General features: G+C 47.8%; 1 protein-coding gene across 2 annotated transcripts in view; it reads left to right on the top strand.

Moving 5' to 3' along the window:
* Positions 1–27,406, top strand: part of JAKMIP1 (janus kinase and microtubule interacting protein 1) — a 3,487,328-nt gene that overhangs the window by 2,284,131 nt on the left and 1,175,791 nt on the right. For both annotated transcript variants that reach the window (XM_069631978.1, XM_069631979.1), the window contains one exon: positions 23,881–23,940. In XM_069631978.1, the coding sequence (XP_069488079.1) occupies positions 23,881–23,940 (60 nt within the window). The remainder of the gene's footprint in view (positions 1–23,880; positions 23,941–27,406) is intronic.

The raw sequence follows: 27,406 nt of genomic DNA, 5'->3' as shown, positions 1-27,406 counted from the left end.
GAGGTGGAGTCTCCTGCAATAGATTAGAGAATGTAGGGAAGTCCCTCCCTAGACTAATCTCTTTGGGGAGTCCTGGAATGATGGCTGATGGTATTTCACATAATTCAACCCGGATTTCAATGCATACAGGTATCTTAGGGTACACTGACTTTTATAGTGACTTTCACTATAAGTACTTTTATGCTGAGCGGCACCAGGACCCATGATCCTACCATAATTTATGTTCTACTGTTTGAAGATTGAGTACGCATTTTGCCTAAATACCTGCTATCTCCTACCTGCCAGACTAGTGTACGCCACCAGCGTCTAATTTGCAACACCATTACCCATGTTACCTCCAGGTCCTTACCTAGCTATTTCCTAGCGCCATGTTGTTATATTGATAACCTGCCACCGGATAGGGCCGAAACGATTACACTCGTTCGCTCGCTTTTCCACCCTGCTTAGCAACACTCTGCTTAGCGCTAGTTCTGTACCTATATGCGGCTCCCTGCACATTGTCCTAACTAAAGTCTAGAACCTACCCTACCGTCTGCATCGTATGTAACTGTATACACCCCATAATGTTTATATGCAACCAAGACACATGAGTATGAGCAGGCACTGATTGCTGCAACTAGCACACAGTCCCATAGCCTTGTAATTTCACGTTCTTCATGTCCCTATCTCTACATTTGGCACCTGAAATTCCGCGCTTGCATCGACATTGACTACCCTCTATATGCTTAATCAACTGTTTTTGCTCTGATTGTACACCACATGCCCACATTTGTTTGCTGTCTATAACCTTAACCTATTGTTTGCATTGCGTGTTGCCCACTTGCTTACATTGATTGATGCCCACAAGCCTAATCCTTTATTTCCGCATTGATTGCTGCCAAAGTGATTGTTGTTCACATTGATTGCTGCCCACAACCTTAATCTACTGCTATTGCATTGCTCGCTGCCCACTGGCTTACATTGATTGATGTCCACAAGCCTAATCCTTTGCTTCTGCATTGATTGTTGTCCATTTGACTGTTGTTCACATTGATTGCTGCCCACAACCTTAATCTACTGCTATTGCATTGCTCGCTGCCCACTGGCTTACATTGATTGATGTCCACAAGCCTAATCCTTTGCTTCTGCATTGATTGTTGTCCATTTGACTGTTGTTCACATTGATTGCTGCCCACAACTTTAATCTACTGCTATTGCATTGCTTGCTGCCCACTGGCTTACATTGATTGATGCCCACAAGCCTAATACTTTGCTTCTGCATTGATATTTGCCCATTTGACTGTTGTTCACATTGATTGCTGCCCACAACCTTAATCTACTGCTATTGCATTGCATGTTGCCCACTAGCTTACACTGATTACCACCCACATGCCACCTACGTACCCTAACTGACCATGCCACCACTTCTATCCTGATCACTACTCACACACTGACAGTGTTCTTATTTACCCAGGCGAATAGAGGACATCTGATCCCTCCCCAATATTACCTAAAATATGTACACTCCAAAGGGTTTACTGCCTCTCCTTACTATTGTGACTGCCTTAGTGTCTTTAGCGACCATACTGGTAAACTTCCACCACAGCACTTTGAACCACACTATGATACAACCACCTACCCGAAACAGAAAAAGGCCTACTAAACCCATTACACTAGATCTCCCACTGAAGACTTATCCATTCACTATGCCCGACAGAAATGGAAGACTCCGCTCAAGACTCCCCAAACTTTATTAACCACCAGTGAGAACTCTTGCCCCTAGCAACAAAAGATCTACCCTTATGCCTGCTACACTCAGCTCGAAATGAAAAGTTCCACCTAGACCTACTACCTCTGACCTTACCACCACCAGGACCCAAATGACCACAGGCTCCCCTTCACCAAACTCAGCCTGCAACACTCTCAAGGGTGCTCTAATAAATGCAAGATCTTTGGTCGCTCATGCTACTGAGATAGCAGATATTATACAGGCAGAACACCTTGACTTCTTAGAGATCACCGAATCTTGACTTCATGCCGCCGCAGGGTCAGCGCTATATCTAGCAATCCCCAATCTCCCATCTTAAGATCAGACAGAGCAGATACTCGAGGTGGAGGTATTGCACTTATTGCACGAGACAATCTACCAATTAGACTAGTGCCATCCCCAGACAACAAATCCTGTGAAAACATGACAGCCAAACTCAACATAAATAGCTCCCAGACCCTTACGATCCATCTGATATACAGACCTCCAGGCCCCATTGGATCATTCGAGGATGACCTATACAATATTGCTTCCAATAACCTAAAAAACTCCTCCCAAGTTCTACTACTAGGGGACCTCAACCTAGGCTGCAATGACCCAAAGGATGCACCCACTTCCAGCGTGGAAAACATCCTAATAGAACAAGGCTTCACCCAGAAAGTGCTTCATCCCTCTCACACAAAAGGAGGAACCCTAGACTGGGTAGCAGACTACAACTGTAATGTTACTATCTCCTCCATATCCCCTCAGATATGGTCAGACCATTACCTTATAACCTTCACCCTAGCTACCGATAAACCCATCTCCATACCTGTATCCCCTGCTCCACCTATTCCCACTCTGAATAAAAAGAATATCACCTGTGACAACCTATTCCCTCTCATTTTACCTACACTTAATGCTATCCCCGATAATATGGGACCTGATGCACTGGTCAGGGGATATAACCATATCATGACCACCTCCTTAGACGCTATAGCACCACTTAAATTTCGACAAAGCAAACCTAATGCCCACCTCAATTCATGGTACACACCATATCTGAAAACACTACATACCAAAAAAAGGTTATGCGCAACATCTTGGAAAACACAACCGTCTGAAGAAAATAAGACCAATCTCAATGCCATCACATCCTTATACAAAAAGCAAATACTCCTAGACAAACGTGAAACTTATAATGCTAGAATATCCCAAGCTAAATCTGGTACGAAAGAACTTTTCGCTATCCTTAAAGAGCTCGAAGCCCCTATCCCTGTGCCAGACAACTGTACCAAGGATAAACTCTGGTGCTCGAATATACAGCAAGCACTAGCGAACAAAGTTACGACTCTACAAGTAAAAATTGCTAATAAAAAAGCCTCATTAACCAGAAACACGCTGAGCAGAACTTCAGCAGACTCCCCTAATAACACTGTCAAGCCTCCTAGATTCAAGTTCTCTAAAGTCACCATAATTGAAACAGAAAAAAACATAATATCACTTAAACCATCCAACTGTCAGGGCGCCCCATGCCCCGCTCAACTTATAAAAGACGCAGCCAGAGATCTGTCACCCCTTATCACAAAACATATCAACGCGTCATTTATGTCCAATACCATCCCAACCAACCTCAAGGAATCATGGGTGCTCCCATTACTAAAAAAACAGACTCTAGACCCGTTGATTCCCACCAACTACCGACCCATTACTACAGTGCCATTTCTTTTGAAAATGTTAGATAAAATGGCTTATTCACAAATCCAATCACACCTGGAATCGAACTCCTTACTAGGGTCTAGGCAATCAGGTTTCAGACCTCAGCACGGGACAGAAAATGCATTAATAGATCTAAAGGCCCAAATCGATGAACTGAGAGATAAGGGAGACTCAGCCCTTCTTCTACTTTTGGACTTATCGGCCGCCTTTGATTTGGTTGATCACCAGGTCTTAATTAATCCCCCCTCAGCTGCCCCCAGCAGAAGCGGACCCACTGCAGCTGCTGTCGCTGCACTCCGGAGAAGAACCGGAGCGGGGGACGCCAGAACCAGCCTGCAGACCGCTGGCGGGAGAGGTTGATCGCCCCTCCCCCCTCCGAGACGCTGAGAACGCTGTGGCCCCCCTGGCACCAACGAGCAGCCGCTGAGGTCCCCCCACCTGCCCGACCCTTGGGACAATGCAGAGGCTCGGTCCAGGGGCCGAAACACCCGGAGTTATCTCCCCCCGATCCACGAGAGAAGCGCTCCGCCACATCCTGCGGCCAGACCTGGGTGCCGCTCTCTGGGCCTGCCCGCGGCCTGGGCTTGCACCGCCAGCTTTTCCCCTGGTGGTCTCCTCCTTCCTCTCCCCCCCCTCATCAGCGGGACTGCAACACCGGGGTCGAGCGGCAGCGTGGCAGGGAGACACGCTGCAAACGCATACACACGCAATGAGGTACATGGGTGTGGGGGGTGGGTGATGTGCCTTACTTCCCCCCCCGCGGCCCCTTCTTGCAACTAGCCAGCTGCAGAGACCACGGAGCCCGCGAGGGCCACTGCTGCGTCAAGACCAGCACCATACCAGCGCACAGAACACTGTCACGGCCCCCCCCCACGGGACACATACGCAGCAAAACGGCACTGGGAGTGTGGGGACGGGAGGCTCCTCTCCTCACAACCAAGTGAGCCCCCCCTTGTCCACGGACTTGGTGCGGGCTGTGGAGCCGCCCTGTCCCCCCCTTGGGACCACCCCTGTGCAACCCAAACCACCAGTGGAATCGCAGAAATCACGGGGGGCCATCCTATGCGGTGAAGATAGACACTGGTCGGCCCCACACCAACGGATGAACAGGGGCACGGTCCTCCCCACGAGACCCCTACGCAATTCGGCTAAGATCACTGGAACGACGGGGACACTCTATTTGTCGGGGATAGGCACGAGCCAGTGCCACACCACCAAGTGAGATTGACGCCTACAGCGACGGCGCTGCTGCCACCCTAAACGTGTCTTTTGCAGAGACTTGCAGTGTGCACCCTACACAGCCTATACATAAAATCATCTGTCCCATACAGGACCTCTCCCGATCCCGCATTTAACCCCGGTGCACGGACGTGAAGCACCCGGATCCCTGCTACACAGAGCCGCTCGACCAAAACATGGGAAAGGAGAAAACCAAGAGGCAAACGCTACAGAGCAAGATGGACCACTACACCGTGGGGGCCCCTCCCCAGCGCGAGCCTCAGCCCCCAGAAGAAGTGGGCAACCCTGGAGAACCCTGCGACCCTCCTTTCTCTTTGTCAGACCTTATGAAAGCGATTGGGGACTCGAGGACATCCTTGGAACTTAAAATTGGCGGCCTATCCTCTGAGGTGTCCCTTATACGACAAGACCTCTGCAACCTATCGACCAGGGTGGGAGAAGCGGAACAGAGGGTGTCTGACACGGAAGACGCGGTCCACCGCATGGAACAGCAACTCACCGCGATTGCCCAAAAAGTGACCCAACTGGAAAACCGCGCCGAGGACAGTGAGGGGAGGGCGCGGCGCAACAATCTCAGGATCCTCGATATACCAGAGAAAGAGGAAGGCCCCAGCGCAGAACTCTTCTTAGAAGACTGGCTCACCCATGTCTTTGCCCCTAAGAAGCTATCCAAATTCTTTTCCGTGGAAAGGGCACATAGAGTCCCCACTGGCCGACCTACACCGGGGGCCCCGCCCAGAACAATGATCGCACGTCTACTGAACTACCGCGACCGGGATGCGATCCTACAAATGGCAAGGGCCGCTGGCCAGATCACATACAACGTCTACAAGGTCGGTTTCTATCCCGATTACACTAAAGAAGTCCAAAAAGCCTGCCAGTCATTCGACTCCGTCAAGAAGAAGCTCCAGTTGCTATCCATCAAATATGCCCTCTTCTTCCCGGCATTTACCCACTTGTTTTACAACCCCAAAGATGCATGGGACTGGCTTGAAACCCAAGTCCTCGCGGACTCCAGAGGGAGGCGTGTGCCATTGGGCCTTCCGGAACAGCGGCCTCAGCCTGGGAGACCCTCGCCCCCTCGCTCTCCGACCAATGCGGACGACGATGCGACATTGACCCTTCCGGAAAAAGGATGAAGACCCCGCACTAAGGGGACTACACTGCAGATTGATAGAATGGGAGTGCTCCCTTTGCGGCTGCCGCCCCTAATGCGGCGTGTGCGTTATCACAGTCGGGTTATCCCGTAGAAGTTTAGAAAGTTATAAGTTCAATGTTTGGGCGACAGGTGCTCCCAGTTGGGCGGGGAAATACAGGGTGGGGGGAGTTTAAGGACTGTAAAGTAACAGAATCAAGAGACAAGAAGGCACGATACAGGAAAACGCTGGCAAAGGAATCAAGCACTGTCTATGGGCAAGACCGCGGACACAATCATCATCCAGGCAGCAGATACACCAACACGAGACGACCCCCAGACGTCTCCCCCGAAAGTACAGAGCTGCACACCTCCCGAAAGTACACGACCGCCACTGATCCTCCCAGATGCCCTGATAAGAGACCCACGCAGAAAGAATGAACTCCAACAAGGTAACCGTGCTCTCCTGGAACGTTAACGGCCTCGGCTCCAGCATAAAGAGAAGACTGGTGCTCCAGTACCTTAACCGTTACTCGCCGGACATTGCCCTTCTAAACGAAACACATCTGCTGGGCATGAGCACTAACTTCTTCAAAAGATCCAACTACTCACACACCTACCAGGCCGGATTCACGACAGGAGCTAGGGGCACGATGATACTCGTCCACAAGCGAGTCTCCCTGCAGGTTAGGAAGGTCAAAACCGACCCTCGAGGCCGCTACGTTATGATACTGGCTGACATCTGGGGCAGAAATGGGGCCTCGCTGCAATTTATGCCCCTCCCCCCCCCACAGACGAAAGAACTGCTCTCCGAACTACGGAGCCTGCTACTGGAAGACAAGGCCGAGGTATGGGTGATTGACGGGGACTTTAATGAAGTGACGAACACTCCAGCCCGGCCCCCACGTCACTCGCCATGTTCGCCGAAGCTCTGGGAATGACGGACACATGGCACTCACTCCATAACGATGAGGCTGGTTTTTCCTTTTTTTCTGGCGTTCACAAGTCATTGTCCAGGATCGATTATGCCTTCATTCTCCGCAGACTAAGTCACAGGCTCCTCAACGCTGAATTCCTCGCAAGGAGTATTTCGGACCACTCTCCGCTCCTACTGACCATGAAGAACTCCTGCCGTGGTCCGGATCGTAACTGGCGCCTGAACCTACGTCTCCCTGAAATTGCGGAGGAACTGGAAAAGAAGACGACAGAATACTTCAAAAACAACGAAGGATCAGTAGATTGCCCGATCTCGCTCTGGGAGGCGTATAAGACTGTCCTCCGCGGGGAAGTTATTTCGGAAGTTTCAGCCTACCAACGACGACATGTCCAAAAGATCCAAGACGCAGAAGCACATGTCCTGGAGTGCGAACGGCAAACCCTAGAACATTGCACCCAAGAGGCGAAAGAGGCTCTGCTTACAGCACAAGAGGCCCTTAGCAACCTAGCTCTAGACAATGCACGGACAGCCCATCAGTTGGTCCGGAGCCAAATCTATGAACGAGGCGACAAGGCGAATAAGACTCTGGCTTGGTTGGAGAGGCGTGAACAGACCAGGGGACACATACGGGCAATTGAGTCTCCAGATGGTATACTCCTCACAGACGACTCCGACATTGTTGCGGCATTTGCCGCCTACTATAAGGAACTCTATACCCCACCTGCCCAGAGACTGCCTTCCGAACCCTCACGCTACCTCGACCAGATAGAGATCCCGAAACTCTCACAGCACCAGACAGACCTCCTGAACGCTGAAATCACTGTAACCGAGGTGCAAGAGGCACTCGCACAGCTCCAACCCGGGAAAACCCCGGGCCCCAATGGGGTCCCTACAGAAACATGGAAATGCCACATGCACCGTATGTTTCTACGCAGCAAAGAACTGGGGGCACTCCCCCCGGACCTCAGGAAGGCATGCATAATAGTCATACATAAGCCCGGGAAGCCCCCAGAGGAATGTGCCTCCTATCGTCCCATATCCTTGATCAACGCTGAAGCCAAGGTCCTCGCCAGAACTTTGGCCAACAGACAACTGCAAGTTATAGAGACCCTTATCCACCCCGACCAATGTGGATTCATGCCCAACAAATCCACCCGCATGAACCTGCGTAGAGTTCAACTAGCGCTGAGTAGAGCCAAAGAAATACCAGCCCCGCTGGCCCTCCTGGCGGTGGACTTTGAAAAAGCATTTGACTCTGTGGAATGGGAGGCTTTGTGGGCAATCATGGCTCGGATGAACCTGGGACAAACGTTTATATCATGGGTTAAACTCCTGTATGCATACCCGGAGGCCATGGTAAGGGTGAACGGCAGGTCTTCTGAATCATTTCCTTTCGGTCGGGGTACGAGACAGGGGTGCCCGCTCTCCCCGCTTCTTTTTCTCTTGGCCATCGAACCTCTCGCAATTGAGCTTAGAGCTAACACAAACTGGACAGGGTTCGCCTGGCTGGGGGGGGGGGAGAGGACCGACTATCGCTCTACACGGATGACCTCCTCATATACCTCAGTAGCCCACGCACTTCCTGCCCGATTGACTCCCTCATCCTTAGGGAATATCAGAACTTTGCGGGCCTTAAGGTAAATGAGACCAAAACTATTCACTTCCCGATCCAGGGCGGCGAGTCCGCGATCCCTGAAACATGCCCATATCATGTCTCTATTAGAGAACTTAAATACCTGGGTATACAACTCGATCCGACACTTGGTGGGTTCCTTCAACTTAACTTACAACCAGTAATTGACCGGTTCAATAGAAACACCTCCCATTGGCAATCACTCCCCCTATCACTAAGGGGCAGAGCGGCACTATTCAAAATGATGACCCTCCCCAAACTGCTGTATGTACTCCAAAACGCCCCACTTGTCATTCCCCGAGACACCTTCGCACTCATTGACAGACGTCTTCGCACACTGCTGTGGGGAGGGAAACAACCCAGGATCGCCCTTGATACGCTTCAGCGATCAGTGTGGGAGGGAGGCATCAGTCTACCCTGCATACGCACCTATTTCCTTGCAGCTCAGATCGGGGTGGTAAACGACTGGATACACGCAGACCCCACACTCCCCCACATCCGCATTGAAATAGAGATCATGACCCCGCTAACCCCGCTGCAGATCCTGTACGCCACCCACTACCAACCCCCGATGTTACCCGAAATGACACACCATATATGCCGGGCCTGGCGGGATGCGCACAAACTAATTGGCTGGAAAGGTAAACCAACACTATCTCAACCCCTATGGCACAACGCGCTCCTCCCGGAAATAGTAAAGATGGGCTCCTTCGGTCACTGGTGCGCAAAAGGGATACACACATTAGCGCATGTGATACAGGAGGGCCACCTCCTTGACTCCGAGGCCATGCAAGAGCAATTCGACCTTGCACCCATGGACCGGTTTCGACATGCGCAGCTGGCCCACGCCATCCACACCCAATTCCCTGATACGACAACCATACCCCCCTGTCCTCCCATTGAGACCAATATCCTCCCGCAAAGCATTGCCTCCAAGGTCACTTCCACGCTCTATCAAGCCCTTAACTCCTTTGGGGCTGCGCAGCTCGACGGGCTCAAAGAAAAGTGGGAAAGGGATATAGTTCAAATGGAACCAGAAGACTGGGTAGATGCATTAATGTCTCCTAGAGAAATTGGTATAGACTGGAAACTCAGGCTAATACAACTGAGAATCCTTCACCGCACATACTATTCACGCACTGCCATGGCAAGGTGGGGGGGACTGGAGGACGGGACATGCCTTAGATGCAAAACGGAACCTGCCACCTTCTACCATATGATATGGGACTGCCGGGTGTTACAGGTCTTCTGGGAGGGCTGTATTAACACGATCTCTGCCACCCTGGCGACACCAATCCCCAGGGACCCCAAAATGATACTCTTGGGAATCGGGGGTGAAGTTGATCTCTCGAAATATGAAAAAATGTTTTTGGCATTGGCATTTGGGGCAGGCAAATGATTAATCGCGACTAACTGGGGCTCTGCCGACCCTTTGTCTTTGAACCGCTGGAGCAATGAGCTGGACAGATGCACGGCCTCGGAACACCGGATTTACAATGCACGGGGTTGCCCCCTCAAATTCTAAAAAATATGGGTAAATGGCTTGATGCTAACTGAGATTCGTTGTTGAAAGTAGATCTGTACTGCTGTTAACATTGGTTACCTGCCTCATCCCACAAACGTCTGACGGTTCTCAGCCCTACAGAGCTCCTTTTGTATTTTGAAATTGCCTTACTACCTTGGTCAGATGTATGCCTATGATTCATGTTTGTTTTGTTCTTGTGTTGTTAAAACTTAATAAACAGAGTTATAAAAAAAAAAAACAGAGCCCCAAATATTCAACCTTCAATATTGACAATAACATCAGCACAGTCGCCCCGGAAGTAAAAACCTTGGGGTTCTACTTGGACTCCACTCTATCCCTCAACAAACAGGTAAACGCCATGGCCTCGACCACAGCCTACACCTGCAAACTGATAAGAGCAGGCAAAACCTTCCTTTCTAATGACAGTTGCATTACCCAGGCCAGAGCACTTATACTCTCAAAGCTCGACTATTGCAACGCCATGTACATAGGGGGCGAACAAACAAATAACCAAGAAAATCCAATTCCTGCAAAACAACGCTCTCAGAGCTGCTTTGGGAATTGCAAGAAGAGAACATATCTCTGAGACGAGAGGAGCTAACAACTCGTTGTCTACATCTGACCAAATCAGACCAAAAGTTGCCTCGCTCACTCACAAATGCATAAATAAGGCAGCCCCACTTTATCTGTCAGACAGAACTGTCATGAAACCTGCGACAAGAACTACCAGACTCTCCAATACGAATTGCCTTCTGATCCCCAGATTCAAACCAACCAGAGTGGGAGGCAACAGCTTCCAGGTTAAGGCAGTCCAGCTCTGGAATTCGCTCCACCCCACCTTAGAATGGAGAAAATCTTACCATAAATTCAGACAGTGTATAATTAAGTGGCTTAAAGACTCTGACCTCTAAGCGACCCTATGACAACTTGTTAAATTGGCCCACGCCAGCCACTGGTCACTGCATACATTCTAGTTAACCTGCTTTCCATAGACTACACTTGCCTCTATCTGCCCAGAGTTTGAATTCCTGACTTGCAAATATGCTATATGTAAATATTCTGTATATATACGAAAACATACTTATTTTACTATGTTTAACTATATTGTATGTATATTTTTATGTTTAACTAAGCTTTGAGTGATTTTATGCAATGCGCCCGTATACCCTTGGGTCTGGCGCGCAATACAAGTAATAAACAAACAAACACACAAACAAACACTTCGTTGTCTCTGTGTACACAGATAATTCTGACTAGGCCTGCGTCTTCAAGGTCTTTTATTGAAACCAATTGGCTTGTATAGCCGTTTGTTTACACCCTGAGCCAATTAATGCCTGTACTTGTCTCCTGTTTATCCAAGCTTTTTCATAGGAAAAATCTGTAGGAGTCTGACATAAACAGATGCTAAAGGTCTCTAGTTCTTCCTGGGGTTCTTCCCACTCTTTGCCCTTTAAACACCCAATTTCCATAGGTTTATCCTGTATATTCTTGGTGCAGTGCCTAGCTAAGTGTCCTGTTTCTCTACAGGAGAAACAGATTGGAGGAGGTGGTTTGCCTCCTTTTACATCCTCTCTCCCACCTTCATCTTTGGTTTTAAATTCGATTTTCCTGATCTCCACTCTCTTTCTTGTCAAACATTCCTTACTTTGGAACAACCCTTCTGGTTTATCTATTCCCTTTGTTGGAGGTCGCTGGGTAGGTTTATGATCCTTCTGTTCCTCCCAACGATGGACCGAGTGGAAATGTTTAGGTGCATCTGAATGGTTTTGTGCAATTTCTGTAGCTATGGCTAGGATAGGTCGATTTAGTTGCAAAACGGCCTTCTGCAAAAAAGGGGGTAAGGAGTTAGTGAATTGGACTAAAGTGATAATTTCTGTCAGTTCTTCTAATGATTTGTCACTAATCCATAGGGCCACTGTGTAGGTCGATTTAGTTGCAAAACGGCCTTATGCAAAAAAGGGGGTAAGGAGTTAGTGAATTGGACTAAAGTGATCATTTCTGTCAGTTCTTCTAATGATTTGTCACTAATCCATAGGGCCACTGTGTTTTTGACACATTCACTCATTTCTAAGGGGGTTTCCCCTGGGTTAAATCTAATGGCCCTCACATTTTGCCGATAAAAATTGCAGGTTTTCCCCACTCTTTTAAGCAACCCTTCTTTGATCGATTGAAATGTGTCTCCTTGGGCAAGATTAAGTAGCTGATCAGAGGTTTGTAATTCGCCTTTCAGGAGCGGGGGCTAAATAGCACCTTTTAAGGTTCTATTCCCATCCTAGTTGTTCAGCTAGGCGTTCGAAGTTTATGAAAACATTTCCTATATCTTCGCCTTCAAGATAGGGTTGGAGCACCCCCTATGGTAGTAAGGGCCTTGCTTGCAGTTCAATTAGCTTAGATACATTTTCTTGAAGTCTAATCTCGGCCTGCATCTGATGTGCTGCTAACTGGGCGATAACATTGGCTAAGTCTGCTATTTCTTCCAGTGGTGTAAGTGTTTCTTCTGTAGATGGTTCTGAAACAGAAAGAAAACAACTTTCAGTTCTGTTGGATGAGGTCTGGAAATTGTCCGACTCTTCCGACTCTGAGTCCATCCAAGTAATGGGCTGCAGTGGATTTATCCCTAAACCTGATGGGCCGCAGTGGATAATGATTGGGTAGCAAAAAGAAAGGGTTCGGACGGAGATGGATTCAGGGCTCTAGGTCGGATGAAGAAATAAAACGGTTGAACTTTTTGAATGATCCGGTCCCACGGTGTTTTTGTGGTAATAAGAGAGAGGAAGGGAATCTAGCAACACGTGGGTCTTTAGGAACCAATCCTGTTGACCAGGTGGGATACCCAAATGAGAAAACAGCACCTCTTTCAGTGTGGATACACGGTTAGAATCAAGGAGGTCAACTATCTTATTTTCCCCTACTGGTGGTACCACAATTATTAGCATGGGTTTCAATTATTATCAGTTGAATCACATCCCACGCCTGACACCATATGTAAGGATGACATGCTATCAAGAATAGACAGACACAAGTGATTACAGTTAAAGTGTGTTTATTAAACTGTATAGGTAGGGTGGAACAAGGTTTAATCTAAACCTAAATCTAAGATGGTAGCAAGCTACGACCATCAAAAGAAAAATAAGGCAGTCCTAGTTGTCTTGTCAAATAAAAAGGGCCTATACTGAGAAAAACCTATTGCAAATCCTTACTGCTAAACAAAAGGGTGTGGGATACATTTTACAAGGAAAAAAGTCATGTTCACAAATGATAAGTCAGGATGTGGTAGCAGGGGGTCTCCCTTCCCCACATTTTGAGCACGGGACAAGGCGGGACTCCTGAGCACAGCACATGCTCGAGCTTTCCAAGCACGAGACAACAGTTCCAGCTTCAGCTATCAGGATCTTTGGTGGTAAAGTGCCTTTTCTACCAAGGTCTCTTGCCTCCGAGGACCTGATGTACTCCAAGAATAACAAACAAATGTTCCTTTCAATTACACTTGAGGTGAGTATTCTTCGCCCCTGGATCCCCATCTTCCGGGCGCAGACCTCTGTCGAATATCAGCCTCCCTCCCGTTGGGTTCACTCCGGCTTATATTGACAATGATTTCTCAACTGCATTCAAATGTCTTTGGAGTGATGGCTTCTCACCCCTGGGTCGCCCCTTTCTGGGCTCGGACCCCTTCAAACATTTGCCTACCTCCGTCGGGTTCACTGCGGCCTTTTGCAAGGAAATTTTCACCTTGGAGTTCACAAATCTTAATGTCCTTTTACAGAGTTCACCTTGGACATCCCTCTGTTGGGTTCTCTTTTGTGAACACACCGTTCGTTGGGACTCAAGACTTCGCCCCTCTTTATTGGCATCCCTCCCTAGGGTTCACTCTTGCAATTTCACAATTCCTTTTGCTTTCTCTTAACATAGCATTGACTTCCCTTGTGTTTCTCAATAGTTTTTCGGTCAAAGACTTTCGACTGTATGGGGATTTTACTAGACCCCTGGATGACCACTTCGACCCCTTTATCGCTCCGTTCCCAAGGCCTTCTGGTAACGGTAATTTCAATAATAGAGTAATAGCCCAGAGTTTCTCGAGTGAGCACACACGTGGTGCCGGACTCTTCTGCAGCTGGTTTTCCCCTCCCGTATTAACTGTTCTTTGTACTTTTCTTCAATTAGCTGTTTGCTACTTTTGTTCAAACACAGTTCGGTTTCTTATCGTCACTCCCCTAGACTCACCGGCTGTGATGAACCGCTTGGCTTTTCTTGTCTCTGGCCAGTACCACGGTGGCAAGCATCTCCCCTCGTCTTGGTTATCATCGGAGGAAGGCCCTGTGTAACATTTACATCTGCTGCAACACACGCTGGCTATTGTTTGCGGTCTTACCTTTCCTTCCACGGAGGCTTTGCAGGTCTGGGTCATAAAGGGTAAGGTTGCTTCTCTCTGTGTCACCCTCTCGGTTGCTGCCGCCTTTGTCCTCCTTGAACTGCCGTACTTGGATAGCTCTCTCGTCGTGCAGTCTGCCTTGCTTGTAGTGTGCTCTTGTGTTCCAACTTTTATCCCTTTGGGGAAGTGAAAGGGCTGTCAGGTGTGTGTGATTCTGGTCAATTGTCTGACTTTGCCTGACCCTTGTGTTGGGACATGTCAGGTAAACGTCTCTGTTGTTAGCCCGTTTTCTTTCGTGGTGTGCGAAGGTATTCATGCGGAAAAAGGGGGGTAGTGTTTCTGAATGTCCTACGTGATAGGATGGGGAAAAGGTGTTGGAAGAAGGGGCATACTGTGATCCAGGTGATCCTCCCACACTAGTCCACCCTCAGGAACTGGATCCAATAGCGATGGCTGTTCCCTGGCCAGCTGGATGACAGACCCCTGGGAGACTAGTCGGGAATCGCCTTCTTTTTTCGAAATCCACCTTCTTTATAGTGCTTTTTCAATTTTATGTCCCATCATCTGTTGAAATATTTCTTTGGGGTCAATGCTCAATTTTTCATAACACGTTACGTCTAACAATTGTCTTTCACATTCTCCATCGTATGCCTGTCTGTCTTGGATCATGATGGCTGCACTGTCAGCCTTTCGGATCTCAATTGCTTCATTATTAAGTAGTGCCTTCACTGCTAGATGTTCCCCTTACTCATATTTTGGAATCTGGACATGTCCTTCCTCCGTAGTTCGATTGCTTATATATCTTGTAGTACTCTTTTCTCAAAAACCTGTGTTTCAGCACTCTGTGCCTGTATGGGCGCAGACAGTGGATTTTTTGTGTAGGCCAGTGTCCACAGTATCTACTTCCTGTTCTTGATCATGGAAGAATTGTTTGAGATTAACCTTCCTCAGGAAGCCGAAGAATTCCTGTCTGAAAGCAAATTTATTGTGTAGGTTTGTTGTTGCAAAACCCATGCCTTTTTCCAATGTAGTCCGTTCTTCCATAGTTAAGTATGTTTCGACAGATTTACCACAAGGCTCTCATACTCCTTGTGACCCATGGTTCTGTATCCCACGTCTGGTTGCCCCTTACCCCTCTCTAAGTTCTGACTTTATACAGACTGTTGTTTTGTACATTTTCGGAAATAGATTTTAGAGTTGTACATAGCTCAATGACCATCTTTGTAGAGCACATGGTTATCCACGTACTTAGGTCGTAAGATTTATGTTACTAGAAGGATTGATGTGCAACTCTCAGATTCAGCAAAATCCTTGGGCAGTGCCATTGACAGCAGGCTATCCTTCCAGAAACGCATAGCCAAGAAGGCCCTAACGGCCTTGCTCCACATCTCCACACTTCGCAAAATGAAACCCTTTATCCCATGGCATGACTTCTGGATCGTAGTGCAAACCGTTGTGGTCTCGCACATCGATGGGGGAAATGCCATCCTCACTTGGCTTCCCTAAAAGCAGTCCAACATGCCGCAGGACGTCTTATTACAGTTGTTCGGAAATTTGACTGAATCCCCCCAGCCCTATGGAAACTGCTTTGGCTTCCTCAACAGGCCAGGATCCTCTTCAAGATTGCATGTATCATCTACAAAGCAGTTGTGAGTAGCAGACTAGTGTACTTGGCAGCAAATCTCCACATATCTTCTGGCACATGCACCACATGCTGCAAATTGACCAACAAACTTGAATCACAAGTTGTCTGCAAAGAGAGGATCCACAAACAGTCCTTCTCTTGTCATGAACTCAGTCTCTGGAACCTGATCCTGGTATCGGCTCTGAGTATCACCACAATTCTACAATTTTCAAATCTATCAAAGCAAGGCTATTCCCACAACACCTGACCAAGGACTAATCCCAATGGATGTACAGACCACTATTCACAGTACTGCGCTACTGTTAAAAGCTCAAACACTATGTTTGGGCCCATACCCTGTACAGCGCTCCATTGCTCTTGAGCTAGGGAAGCGCTTTGAACAATAAAATAACAATAATAAATCCTGTACTGTTTCTTGGAGGCTGCAGATGAGAGCAGGTGCAGATGCAAGTGGAGCTCATGCCATTGGGCCAATTTATCCCTTGGATATTGCAGGAACTTTAGGGAGATTCTTTGTGCCCTGGCATGGCAGTTGACCCAGTGCACTGTCCAAACTATTCCCAGCGAGGTAGCATGCCATGCACTTACTGCACTCCATATTTCGGCAATGATACGAACATTTGGTGGACATCTGAATATCGACAAAAGGGTAAGAAGCGTGAAGATGGGTTCTGGAGCCACAGAGGTTGTTTACCATTCTCCATCCTATTCTTTTTTCTTTGGTTTAACCTAACAACCTCTTGTTTCTTCCTTCCCCCCCATCCCAGTCATGAGCAGCCAAAGGAAATTCTCCTCATTTGAATGAGAATGGTGGATGAAGAAAGGGCAGTTTTTGCAGCCACCAGTTGAGCCATTTGGCCTGGAAAGGAACTGCAGCCTTTTGGTTCTTGCAACCACCAGTAGTCAGCCACTGCACCACATTTTATGATCATTGTGCTTCCACCCAAGTATGCTAGTAATGGGTGCTTAGATCAAGAACATAAGCTCAGACGAAAGTGGAGATCTTTATGGTGGAAACGAGGTACCACACATAGAAGAATTGGATATTGCCACCACATGTTACAAGGCCCACTTTAAGCTCCAAATGTTTTGCTGCCTCTGCTGCTGCCTCCTCCTGTTGTCCGCGTTGGCCACCATGGAAATGGAAGAGGGGCTTCATATGTAGCCCCATCTTCCAGCTCTGTGGCGGACATCTTGCTACACTCAGGCCCTTAACTCGGGCCCTGGGCCGATAACAACCGATCCGGAGGGCTGGATAGGGTATCAATGCTTAAGTGGAGCATGGTATTTGTCTATGGCAGGATGCTTGTACAAATGTCATCTCCCCAATTCTACTAATACTTGCAGCACTAATGATCGTCCTCAAAAGCCCTCCATAGAAGACCTGCATAAATTGCACTTGGAGCCATTTTCCGGCTCCCCTGCAAAGGCATTTTGCAAGCATAGAAATAAAATATGAAGAGAGTATTCGCAAATACTAGGTGTCACAGTAGAGGTAAAGGAGGAAGTATTAACAGGGAAGTTATTGACCAAACCTGCTTCCAGTCCCACTAGATTTAGAGCCTGAATCTGTAGCCTCCAATGATGGACAGGAGAAACAAAATTCAAACCATCTTTTGTGGATCCATGATTATACATTAGCAGCATCCAGAGAAAACATGTACCCTTTGCAGAATCACTTTGACCTGGAACAATTGTTACTAGGACGATCCAGGGCTCTTACACAAATTAAATCAATGTCAGCAACTTGGGGCCTTCTTGACGTGCTTCAAACACGAGAGGATGGAGGGATGAATACTACCAACCAGATCCTTAACTTAAATTGCAAGTGGCAATGAAAATCAGCCTAAACAAACGCCAACTGGATCATGCTAAGGAAAAATAAGGGAGTTCCATCCATCCCAATACAATTGCAGAATGTAATGACGTCTCTGAGTAGATTGATAGGTGGCTTAGCAAACTCCAACGTGGACATATCACACATATATGTCAAACACTAAAATATGTGAATTATTCTTAAAATGAAGACAACAGAAAACAGAATTGTGATTGAACAACTTTATTTTAATCTTAATCAAGTTCCCTCTGCAGTGTTCTTTTGGTTAATCACTTTCGGAATGGCTCCAGGAAATTTGCCCTCAAATGCCTACATCCAATGTTCCTCTCTCTGGTCATCCACTTTCTCAAAATACCTAGGAAGCTTGCCTTTATGCTCCAGTGTGCAATGTTGCTCTTGGCTCCCAGTTTCGGAAGTACTGTAGCCACTTGGTTGAAAGTTTCCAGATACAGTGGCTCTTTTTGTAATCCATTTCTCCAACGTGGCCATCAAGTTCCAGCCTACAGCATTGGCTCTTGGTTTTTAAATGGGTTTTTGAACTTGCTCTTCAGCTTCCAGTATACACTGTGTCTCTTCTCTCTTGATATCCCAAGGGCTTTCCTTCAAGTTTGATAATATGATGGCTACCTTTGTAACCTGTTTCTCAATTACTCTAGGGACTTGAATTTCAGGTTCCAACATGCACTGCTCTCTGCGCTTTTACAATGGCCCCGGCTGCAGCTCTGCTTGTCTTGGCCACCCCTCACCGTTCTGCATTACTTGCATGTGGCCAGCTCATCTATGTCACTTTCTCGATAGGGCTCTCTTGTTAAAGCGCTTGGTGGATTTTTCCCCTTCCCTGTTTCTTTTGAAGGGTCTTCATGTTGACACTGTCCTCCGGTTATTCATCCTTTGTCCTCACTGCTGGTTACAGTGTCTATGTCTGTCATCACCCAGCGTCTCTGCCATGTGGCTTGCTGATTCCTAGCCACAGAGATAACCTTACCTCCTCTCCCAGTCAGCATCTGTAGGATCCTCTTTCCCTGTGTCTCTTCCCACTTTGCTTTCTCTTGTGAGCCTATCAGTTGACCAACAAAACTGCAAAAAGACTTATAGATCTGGATGGAGACATGTTTGTGATGGGTACTTCGCCAAAAGGAACTATTCAGATGAAACATAAATGTACTCATCACAAATGTGAACAAACTCACATAACGAGATTCCAGAGCTGCTTTAAAAATAAAGTTTTGGCATGACTTTATTTTAAAGTAGGCCCTGGCTTGATAAGTTATCACGATCTGAGAACATTCCAAAAAAGGATAATCAAACGTCTGTGGTTCGGGACTTGTCTTTATTGGACATGTTAAATGTAACCCCAGGTTAAATCAATAATTTCCCAAGGGGACTTAAGTTGTGGATAAAGATCATGCCCATCTAAAACAATTGACAATAATGGCGATTGGGACTAAACCAGTCCGTAAATCACCCTGTCACCCCCATTCAAACTCAATAGGTTTTACTATTTCTTTTTTTGCTTCTGTTTTTAAAGCATCTTATTTCCCAATACTCCTTCTATATCTGATACTCTGGATATTCTTGCCCCTGTTACGAAAATCCGCCTGAAGCCCAAAGCCAAGTGTAACTCCTGGTATGACTCCGACCTCGTCACCCTAAAAGGCAAGTGTAGGGTTGCCGAGAGAAAATGGCGTGCCTCAAGTTCATCCTCTGACAAACTGGCCTGCCGCCTGCTACAAAGGCAATACCGGCTCTCCGTCCTCACCAAGAAGAGAGCTCATATCCAAGGCCGCGTCTCTGCGGCATCTAACAATTCGGCTGAACCCTTTAAAATCGGCAAGGAACTGGCCAATCCTGCCGCAGTCTCTACCTCTCCTGTCCCTTCCCAGGCCTTCTGCACGGCACTGGCTTCTCACTTCATCTCTAAATCTCAGGACATCTTGTCCTCACTCTCCTCCTCTTATCCCCCTCCCGCTATTCCCTGCTTTTCCTCTGTCCCTTCTGCAACCACCCCTCCCCCCTCCTTCTCTGCCTTTCCCCTTTTCTCTCCAGACAAGGTTTTTAGACAAGTCCGATCTATGAAAGTCTCGTCGAAACAGGTTCACCCCTGTTCCTCCAAAACTATCAAGGATCACATCGACTCCCTGGCTCCTGCCCTGGCGGATTTCTGCAGCCACTCCTTCGCCACTGGTGTCTTCCCTTCCCCCCTGAAGCACTCTCTTGTGCACCCTCTTCTTAAGAAACCCTCTGTCGACCCCTTCTGCCCGGCTAACTATTGCCCAATCTCCATCACTCCCTTCCTGGGCAAGCTCCCGGAGAAACTGGTCATCTCCCAGCTCAATCTCCACACTGAATCTGTTGGTTGTCTTCATGACCATCAGTCTGGCTTCATAGCTGCCAGAAGCACGGAAACTGCTCTCCTGAACATCCGTGAAGACCTGCTTTCCAACCTCGACTCTAACACCCCTTGCGTTCTTATTTTGCTTGATCTCTCTTCTGCCTTTCACATTGTCAACCATGCCCTCCTGCTCAACCGTCTCCGTGATAACCTGGGTATCACTGGCCAGGCTCTGGCGTGGCTGACTTCTTTCCTCTCCGACCGACCCTCCCAGGTCCAACTTGGGTCCTTCCTCTCCGACATCTTTTTCTCTACCCGTGGTGTCCCCCAGGGATCTAACCTCTCTCCCTGACTGTTCAACCAATACCTGGCACTCCTTGCCCACCGCATCGCCGCTCTCTGTCACAACTTTCAGTGCTTTGCGAATGATACCCTCTCCTCTCATCTCTGACTGTCTGTCTGCCATCCAGGAATGGTGTGCCGCCAACGACCTCTGCCTTAATGCCAGTAAGACTGAGATTCTACTCATCGGCACACCCACTCCCTCCTTCCCTACAGCTCTCTGGCCGGCCTCTCTTGGCCCTCCTCCCACTCCCACTCCCACCTGCATGGCTAAAAACCTCAGGGTCATCTTCGACTAAGCACTCTCCTTCTCCCCTCACATCTCTGACGTCTCTAAAAAGTCAGACTACCAGCTGCACCTCCTCAGAGGTATTCTTCCTTTCCACTCCTTCCCCCAGAAGCTCTCTGTCTCCAGAGCACTGGTCCTATCTAAACTGGACTACTGTAACAGCCTCTATCTAAATCTGCCTGCCTCCACTCTCCGCCCTCTACAACTTATCCAGAACAGGACTGCGAGACTTGGCCTTGGCCTCAAGCCCAGGGATCGTATCTCTCCAGGACTGAAATCTCTGCACTGGCTCCCAGTGGCTGCAAGGATTAAGTTCAAAACCTTCTGCATTGTACACAAGGCCTTCTGGGGTCTGGGGCCGCAGTACCTTCAACTCTCTCTCCCTAAATATCTTCCTTCTCGAACTCTTCGCTCATCTGCCTCCAACTCCCTCAGGGTCAGTCGCTTCTCCAAGCAATGAGTTGGTGGTAGATCACTCTCTTCGGCAGGCCTTCCTGCCTCCCAGAAACTCGAGGAGAACCATCTCCAGTTCCGGAAACACCTCAAAACTTTTCTCTTTGCTTCTGCTTTCTCCCCACCCCACCCCCTGCTGAATTCCTGACTGAAACTGCACTGGTTACCTGGCCACCCTTTCTGATCTCTGGCTCAGGCCCCATCAATTTCCCACCGACACTGCCTTCCTGGCAACCCCTGCACTTGGGGACCGTTTTCTGTATCCCTCAGTCCTCCTACCAGCACCTATGTCTGCACTTCCTTGCACTTGCTACTAGCTGGCTGTTTTATTTATCTTATTTATTCCGCTTTCCCATGTACTGCACTTTCCCCTCTCCTTTCCCCCCTGCGCACTTCTCCTTTCCCCCCTTCCCATGCTCTTGCACGATCTAAATGACACCTGGCCTAGTAGGATCGTTGTCTGTCCTCCCTCTGCCCCCCCTTGCCTCGTCACGACTTGAAACACTTGTGTATAGGCACGTTATAAACACCATATCATATGGTATCATACATGTTTTTGTGTTTATGCCCTCCCATGCTATGACAGTCCAAAGTAGCTTTTAGAACATAAAATGTCTGCCGATTATCAAAGAAATGTACCTTTAAATTTTGGGTAGTAATAAACTCTAATCTTTGGTTTAAGGGTCAACATTGTTTCGAAAAACAATCCAATGCAACTGATCTTTAAGGAAGAATTTCACAAAAATGGACCCTGGCGGTAGCTGTGCAGGTAAATACTGGCACGGCTGCCACCGGAGTCATGAATTTTCTGGGATCCGACAATGTGGACTTACCGGGGCATCACAGCCCCAGCATTCTCGGTAAATCCCCATTAACGGGTGCCGGTAATTATGACTTTCCATTCCCAATTGAGTCCGATTGGACTCAATGGGAATGGGGAGGCCAAATGCATCAGCACCATTCATGAATGGTGCCGGTGCATCCCTCGAGGTCCGCGCATGGGTGTCGGTCCACCCGCCAGGTCAGACCTGGCGGGCTGAAAGGCACCCGCTCGCAGAACTCGTAGTTTACCGGTCCCGTAACAACGGTGCCGGTAGCTTACCGGCACCGTTGTTAGCGGACCGGCAAACTGGTAATGAGGAATGAGAAATGGGTATATAACCTTTAATTAAAACACTTTCAGGGACATAGCATTTCCAAGTTCATGCGCACACTAAACACCCATCTCCTCAGTAGATACAGTACTAGAATGGCTACTTCTGCAGAATCCTGATCACCTTGCAGCAGTCATCACATATTTGATAAATCTCAGATTCTCTGCAGAGTTTCTACTCCCCACTCTCAAATCTGGTATTGTTTCTCCTATTTTGAAGAAACCAACCATGAACACTACTTTTTCAGCCAACTTGACACCAATCACTTACTGGTAAATTGTTTCTCAGATTGTGGAAAACGTTGCTTCTACTAATTTAAGGCTTGCCTGTTCAACTGATGAGGTACCTACCCACCTTTTTACGCACACACAACAATGCTACTCTATATTTACATCTGAGATCTAGTGGAATACCGGTATCCCTATTCGGTAGACAACCCAAATGTACAATGGTGTGTCCTCTTTGTTCTCTTTTGTGTAGACTGTTTCTGTGTCCTGGACACACTTTCATTCTTAGACAACTATCAATCTGCAACAGGGGGTTTTGCTTACATTATCTGGATTGACTTTTCTGCTTTCCTCATGACCATGTTGTGCGAATTTCCATGCAGTAACTGCTTTTGCTTTGTCTATATGTTGTCTGTCTCGAAGTGAGGGCATTGCCCCTTTTTATTTTAATGCTCCATTCTCTCAAAATCATGCAGGCTGTGTTCTATCTAACAGCTTATTGCACTGTATTGACTATGGGGTCTTTGTTATTAATAAACAACAAAACATTATGGTGGGTTTAAAGGACTTGAAAAAACCCTTCGGACTGAAATGTGAAAGCAGACTTAGCCATTTCAGCCACGTCACACACAGTGCAATGCCATCCAGTAGCCATCACCGGAAGTTCACCTACAATTATTTAAGAACTGATATGCATTGTTTATATAATGTGCAAATACATTTTTGTTGAAGGTAATTGCTGTGCTCTGCCTGCACCAAAAAGCTAGCAATGATTACCATAAGCAGTAATTCTTCTCTCTCTGTGTATGACTACCCATGCAATTTTCGGATGGGAGTTCTAGTTTAGGTCCCACTGCTCTTAGTTATATGAATGTGACTTATTAGTGCATTCCGGAAGGACAGATCATTGTGCTTAAAGAAATATAGCTTCATTGGGAGTTTACCTGCTGGACCTGCCTGATCCGGGCCTCTCTCCCCCTCATCTACTCTCTGTATCCTATCTCTCCACATCCTTCTAATGCACTCATAATAATCTATCCATCTAATTGTCACATATTATTGTATTATGTAACTTTCTTGTACAGCCCTCTGTTGCTTCCCAGGTAGGTCTGCATTTAAACCAATGCAATAACCATTGCTTCAGGTAATATTAATGCCTTACATTTACAGTTACAAAAAGGCTTAGGGATATTGTGTTTCTTTACATAGTTTATAATCACGTTGTTCCCTTTTTGCTTATTCATTTTACTTTGATTGAAGTAAATATTCATAACAGTGAACATTGATTTTACATTTATAAATTGTCTCTTAATTTTAGGAACGAGAACAGATGCTCCGCTGCAAGATGTCCAAAAGGAAAAATCTAAAGGGACCAAAGGTGAGCATTTGTTTTTTTTAAACTAGGATAGTGTTAGAAAAATCTTTTTTTTTAAATTTGACTAAAAGCGATGGATAAAAATGATATATTTGCTCAGTTGTTAGAGACCATAGAATTCTTTTGCACAGTGCTCTTTGCTTGTGGTAATCATGTCTGCAATTAGATAAAGACACAGAGACAGACAATAGGTGTGCAGTTTCTTCTTCTCCACACACTCTATATTCTCCACACCTTCAAATCGACTAGAATAGGAGGATGTTCCTTCTCTGTCCAAGCCCCCACTATCTGGAATTCAATAATGCTTAACATCCGACGCGTAGAGGATCACCTGGCCTTCCGGGGGCCCTCAAGACATGGCTATTCCCCTTACCACCCTGACAAACCTTGCCCTCTTGAGCTAGTGAACCACTTCAGGTAGGCCAGGGCACCAAAGAACTTCCATGAAATCACTGAATGACAGTTGGTTTAACAATCTCCTGCAGAACACAGAAGAGAGTCCATGCCACACCTACAAAACCAAGATGCCAGCAAGAGAATATGGGTGGGTATCCAACTCCATGCTTATGGAAGATAGCAGAAAGCAAGGCCACCCACCCAAGCACATCTGCAAGCATACACCACTCCCAATAACACATCGCACAACACCTCTGAAATTAGAATACAGCTATCACCCATGACAAAAATTTGGTCTAGCTGGACACATAACAAGTTCTACTACTCTCCTATACTCTCTTGTCAACTTCAAAGCACCTATCCAATTGCCAGCTCGATATGGCTAGCTAGTAGGGGCTTGGCCAAAATGCACACATGCATTCTAAACTCCTCCAATCCATTTCCTCAAACCTTGGACTACGGTCCCCCGAGGGCGTTCACCTACAGTACTTTGAGGGCATACCAATGGATTGAAGGGGCTATACAAATGACAACTTACATTACATTACTTCTCCAGCAGTGGATCTTTCATATATTCACATGCTTGAATATTCCCCATCGTCAGACTAGGAATCCTCAGTAATTTAAAATAATTATATATATATATTTTACTCTACATCCCTTCCCCTTTCCTCCATACTGTATGAGCGTCCCTCGCTAGGGACGGGAGACGGAACCTTTTTCACCAGAAAAAAACATCTTCCCCTTTAAATTCAGAGGTGCGCGGGGCACCGCCCTGGGAGCCTGCGCTCCCCTGTCTCCGCCCACCGGCGCCACTCCTGAGTCCTCTTTTCCACGTCGACGGGAGCGGACCGCTTTCACAAGATGGTTACACCAGCGTTTATTGCTGAGACACTGTGCAAGGGAGAATGGATGTGCTCCCTGGATCTGAAGGACGCATACTTACATGTCCCGATTTGGCAGCCTCATCGGTCCATCCTGAGGTTCAGGATCATGGGCTTTTCCATTTCCAAAACAAGGTTCTACCCTTTGGCCTCAATTCAGCCCCCAGGGTCTTTACCAGGCTTATGAATGCAGTGGCCCAGGGTCACCATGTCTATCCATACCTAAACGACTGGGTTGTCAGGGCGAGATCCCTGGAGGCGGTCCAGCACACCACCTCCGCCCTCATGAATACACTACACGAATTGGGATTCTCCATCAATCTCAAGAAGTCTCAGCTGGAGCCGATGCAGAGTCTAACGTACCTGGGCCTCATCTGGGATCCCAGCTCCGAGAGAGTGTTTCCCTCGGAGGACAAGATCACAGCCATCAAGAGGACCATGGGTCATTTCCCCAGCAGGTGGTTCCAGCACCTCTTGAGTATCATGGCGGCGTGTTTACTGGCTATGCCATACACAAAGCTCAAAATGAGAAGAATACAGCTGCACTTCGCAGCCTCATGGAGTCAGAAGTGGGGTTCCCAGGTAGAACCCGTCAGCATTCCTCCTTTTCTCTGCCAGGACCTTCTCTGGTGGAGCATGGACTGCAACCTGAGCATAGGCAGACCCTTCCGCCAATCAGCATCTCAAGTAACCATCACCACAGATTCTTCCTTGGAGGGCTGGGGAGCTACTCTGGACAACCACATTGTTCATGGAGTTTGGTCTCTTCAGGAACAGGAGGGCTATATCAATTGGCTCGAGCTGAAGGCGATATGGCTGGCTTTCAAAGCCTTCCTGCCGCTTATCAGTGGCAAGATGATCCTCATTCAAACGGACAACTCCACCAGCATGTATTACATCAACAAGCAGGGTGGCACCAGGTCTCCTCCTCTATGCAGCTTTGCAGTCAGCATTTGGGAGTGGGCTACGGAGAACAACATGCACTTGAGGGCAATCCACCTCCCGAGGGAGTCCAACCTGGAGGCGGACAGGCTTAGCAGGTTTGGTGCAGACAATTACGAATGGCAATTGAACAATCAGATCCTTGAGCGGATGTTCAGCAGATGGGGGCATCCCCATGTGGACCTCTTTGCCACCTGGTACAACAGGAAGTGCCCTCACCTCGCGTCCTGGCAGGGACAGGCCCTAGGCTCCCTGATGCATTACAGTTACAGTGGAACAGCATGAACTCGTATGCATTTTCTCCCACTCCCCTGGTACACAGGGTGATCTGCAAGATAAGGGAGTCCCAACACCTCAGTATCATTCTGATAGCTCCGTGGTGGCTGGCGAGACCTTGGTTCTCGGAGCTGCTCATCCTGTCGGACCATCCTCTGATTAACCTTCCATTGGGTCCAGCTCATCTACTATCGCAGCAGGGGGTCACGGTCATCCACCCCACCCGCAGAAGTTAGCCCTTGCAGAGTTGTTCCTGAACAGGTCACATTGAAGCATTTGCCTCTTTCTCAGGCTAACCTAGACATCATAGCGGGTGCTAGGAGCGATGCTACCAGGAGCCAGCACAAAAGCAAGTGGTCTAGGTATTGCCACTGGGCTGAGTTTAAGGAGGTTGATTCTCTTACTTGCACGTTAGACAACGTGCTATCCTTTTCTGCACACCTCGCCCACTCAGTGGTGCAAATAGACACCTGCCACACCTATCTGGTGGCCATAGAGGCCTACCGGAACTCGGAGGAGGACGTTTTTTCGTCCTCCAACCCGGTAGTTAAAAGACATTTGGCAGTCCTTACCAGGCTCTGCCCATCTATCAAGAAGCCACACCCCGTGTGGGACCTCAAAATAGTGTTGGGCACCTTGGTGCATAAACCCTTTGAGCCAATGGCAACTGTGGACATTAAGCTGGTTACCATTAAGACAGCCCTCTTGGTGGGGTCTTACGTCTGCACCTCAGGTCAGCAAGATCCAAGCTCCTGTGGCTTCCGAGCCTTACTCTACCTTTCATAGGGACAACGTGGTCCTTAGGACGTATCCCGCGTTCTTGCCTAAGGTTGTCTCTTCGTTCTACCGCAATGAGGAGATCATGCTACCCACTTATTTAGGGGACCCTAAGGACGATGCTCAGAGTGTCTTGCACTGTCTAGATGTGAGGCGCGCTCTAAAATTCTACCTGGACAGAACTAAGAGCTGCC

This window comes from Ambystoma mexicanum, chromosome 6q (genome assembly GCF_040938575.1).
Source record: "Ambystoma mexicanum isolate Mex_15411 chromosome 6q, UKY_AmexF1_1, whole genome shotgun sequence".
NCBI classification, from domain to species: domain Eukaryota; kingdom Metazoa; phylum Chordata; class Amphibia; order Caudata; family Ambystomatidae; genus Ambystoma; species Ambystoma mexicanum.
The sequence above is the reverse complement of the archived record's forward strand: the minus strand, read 5'-3'. Positions and strand labels throughout refer to the sequence as shown.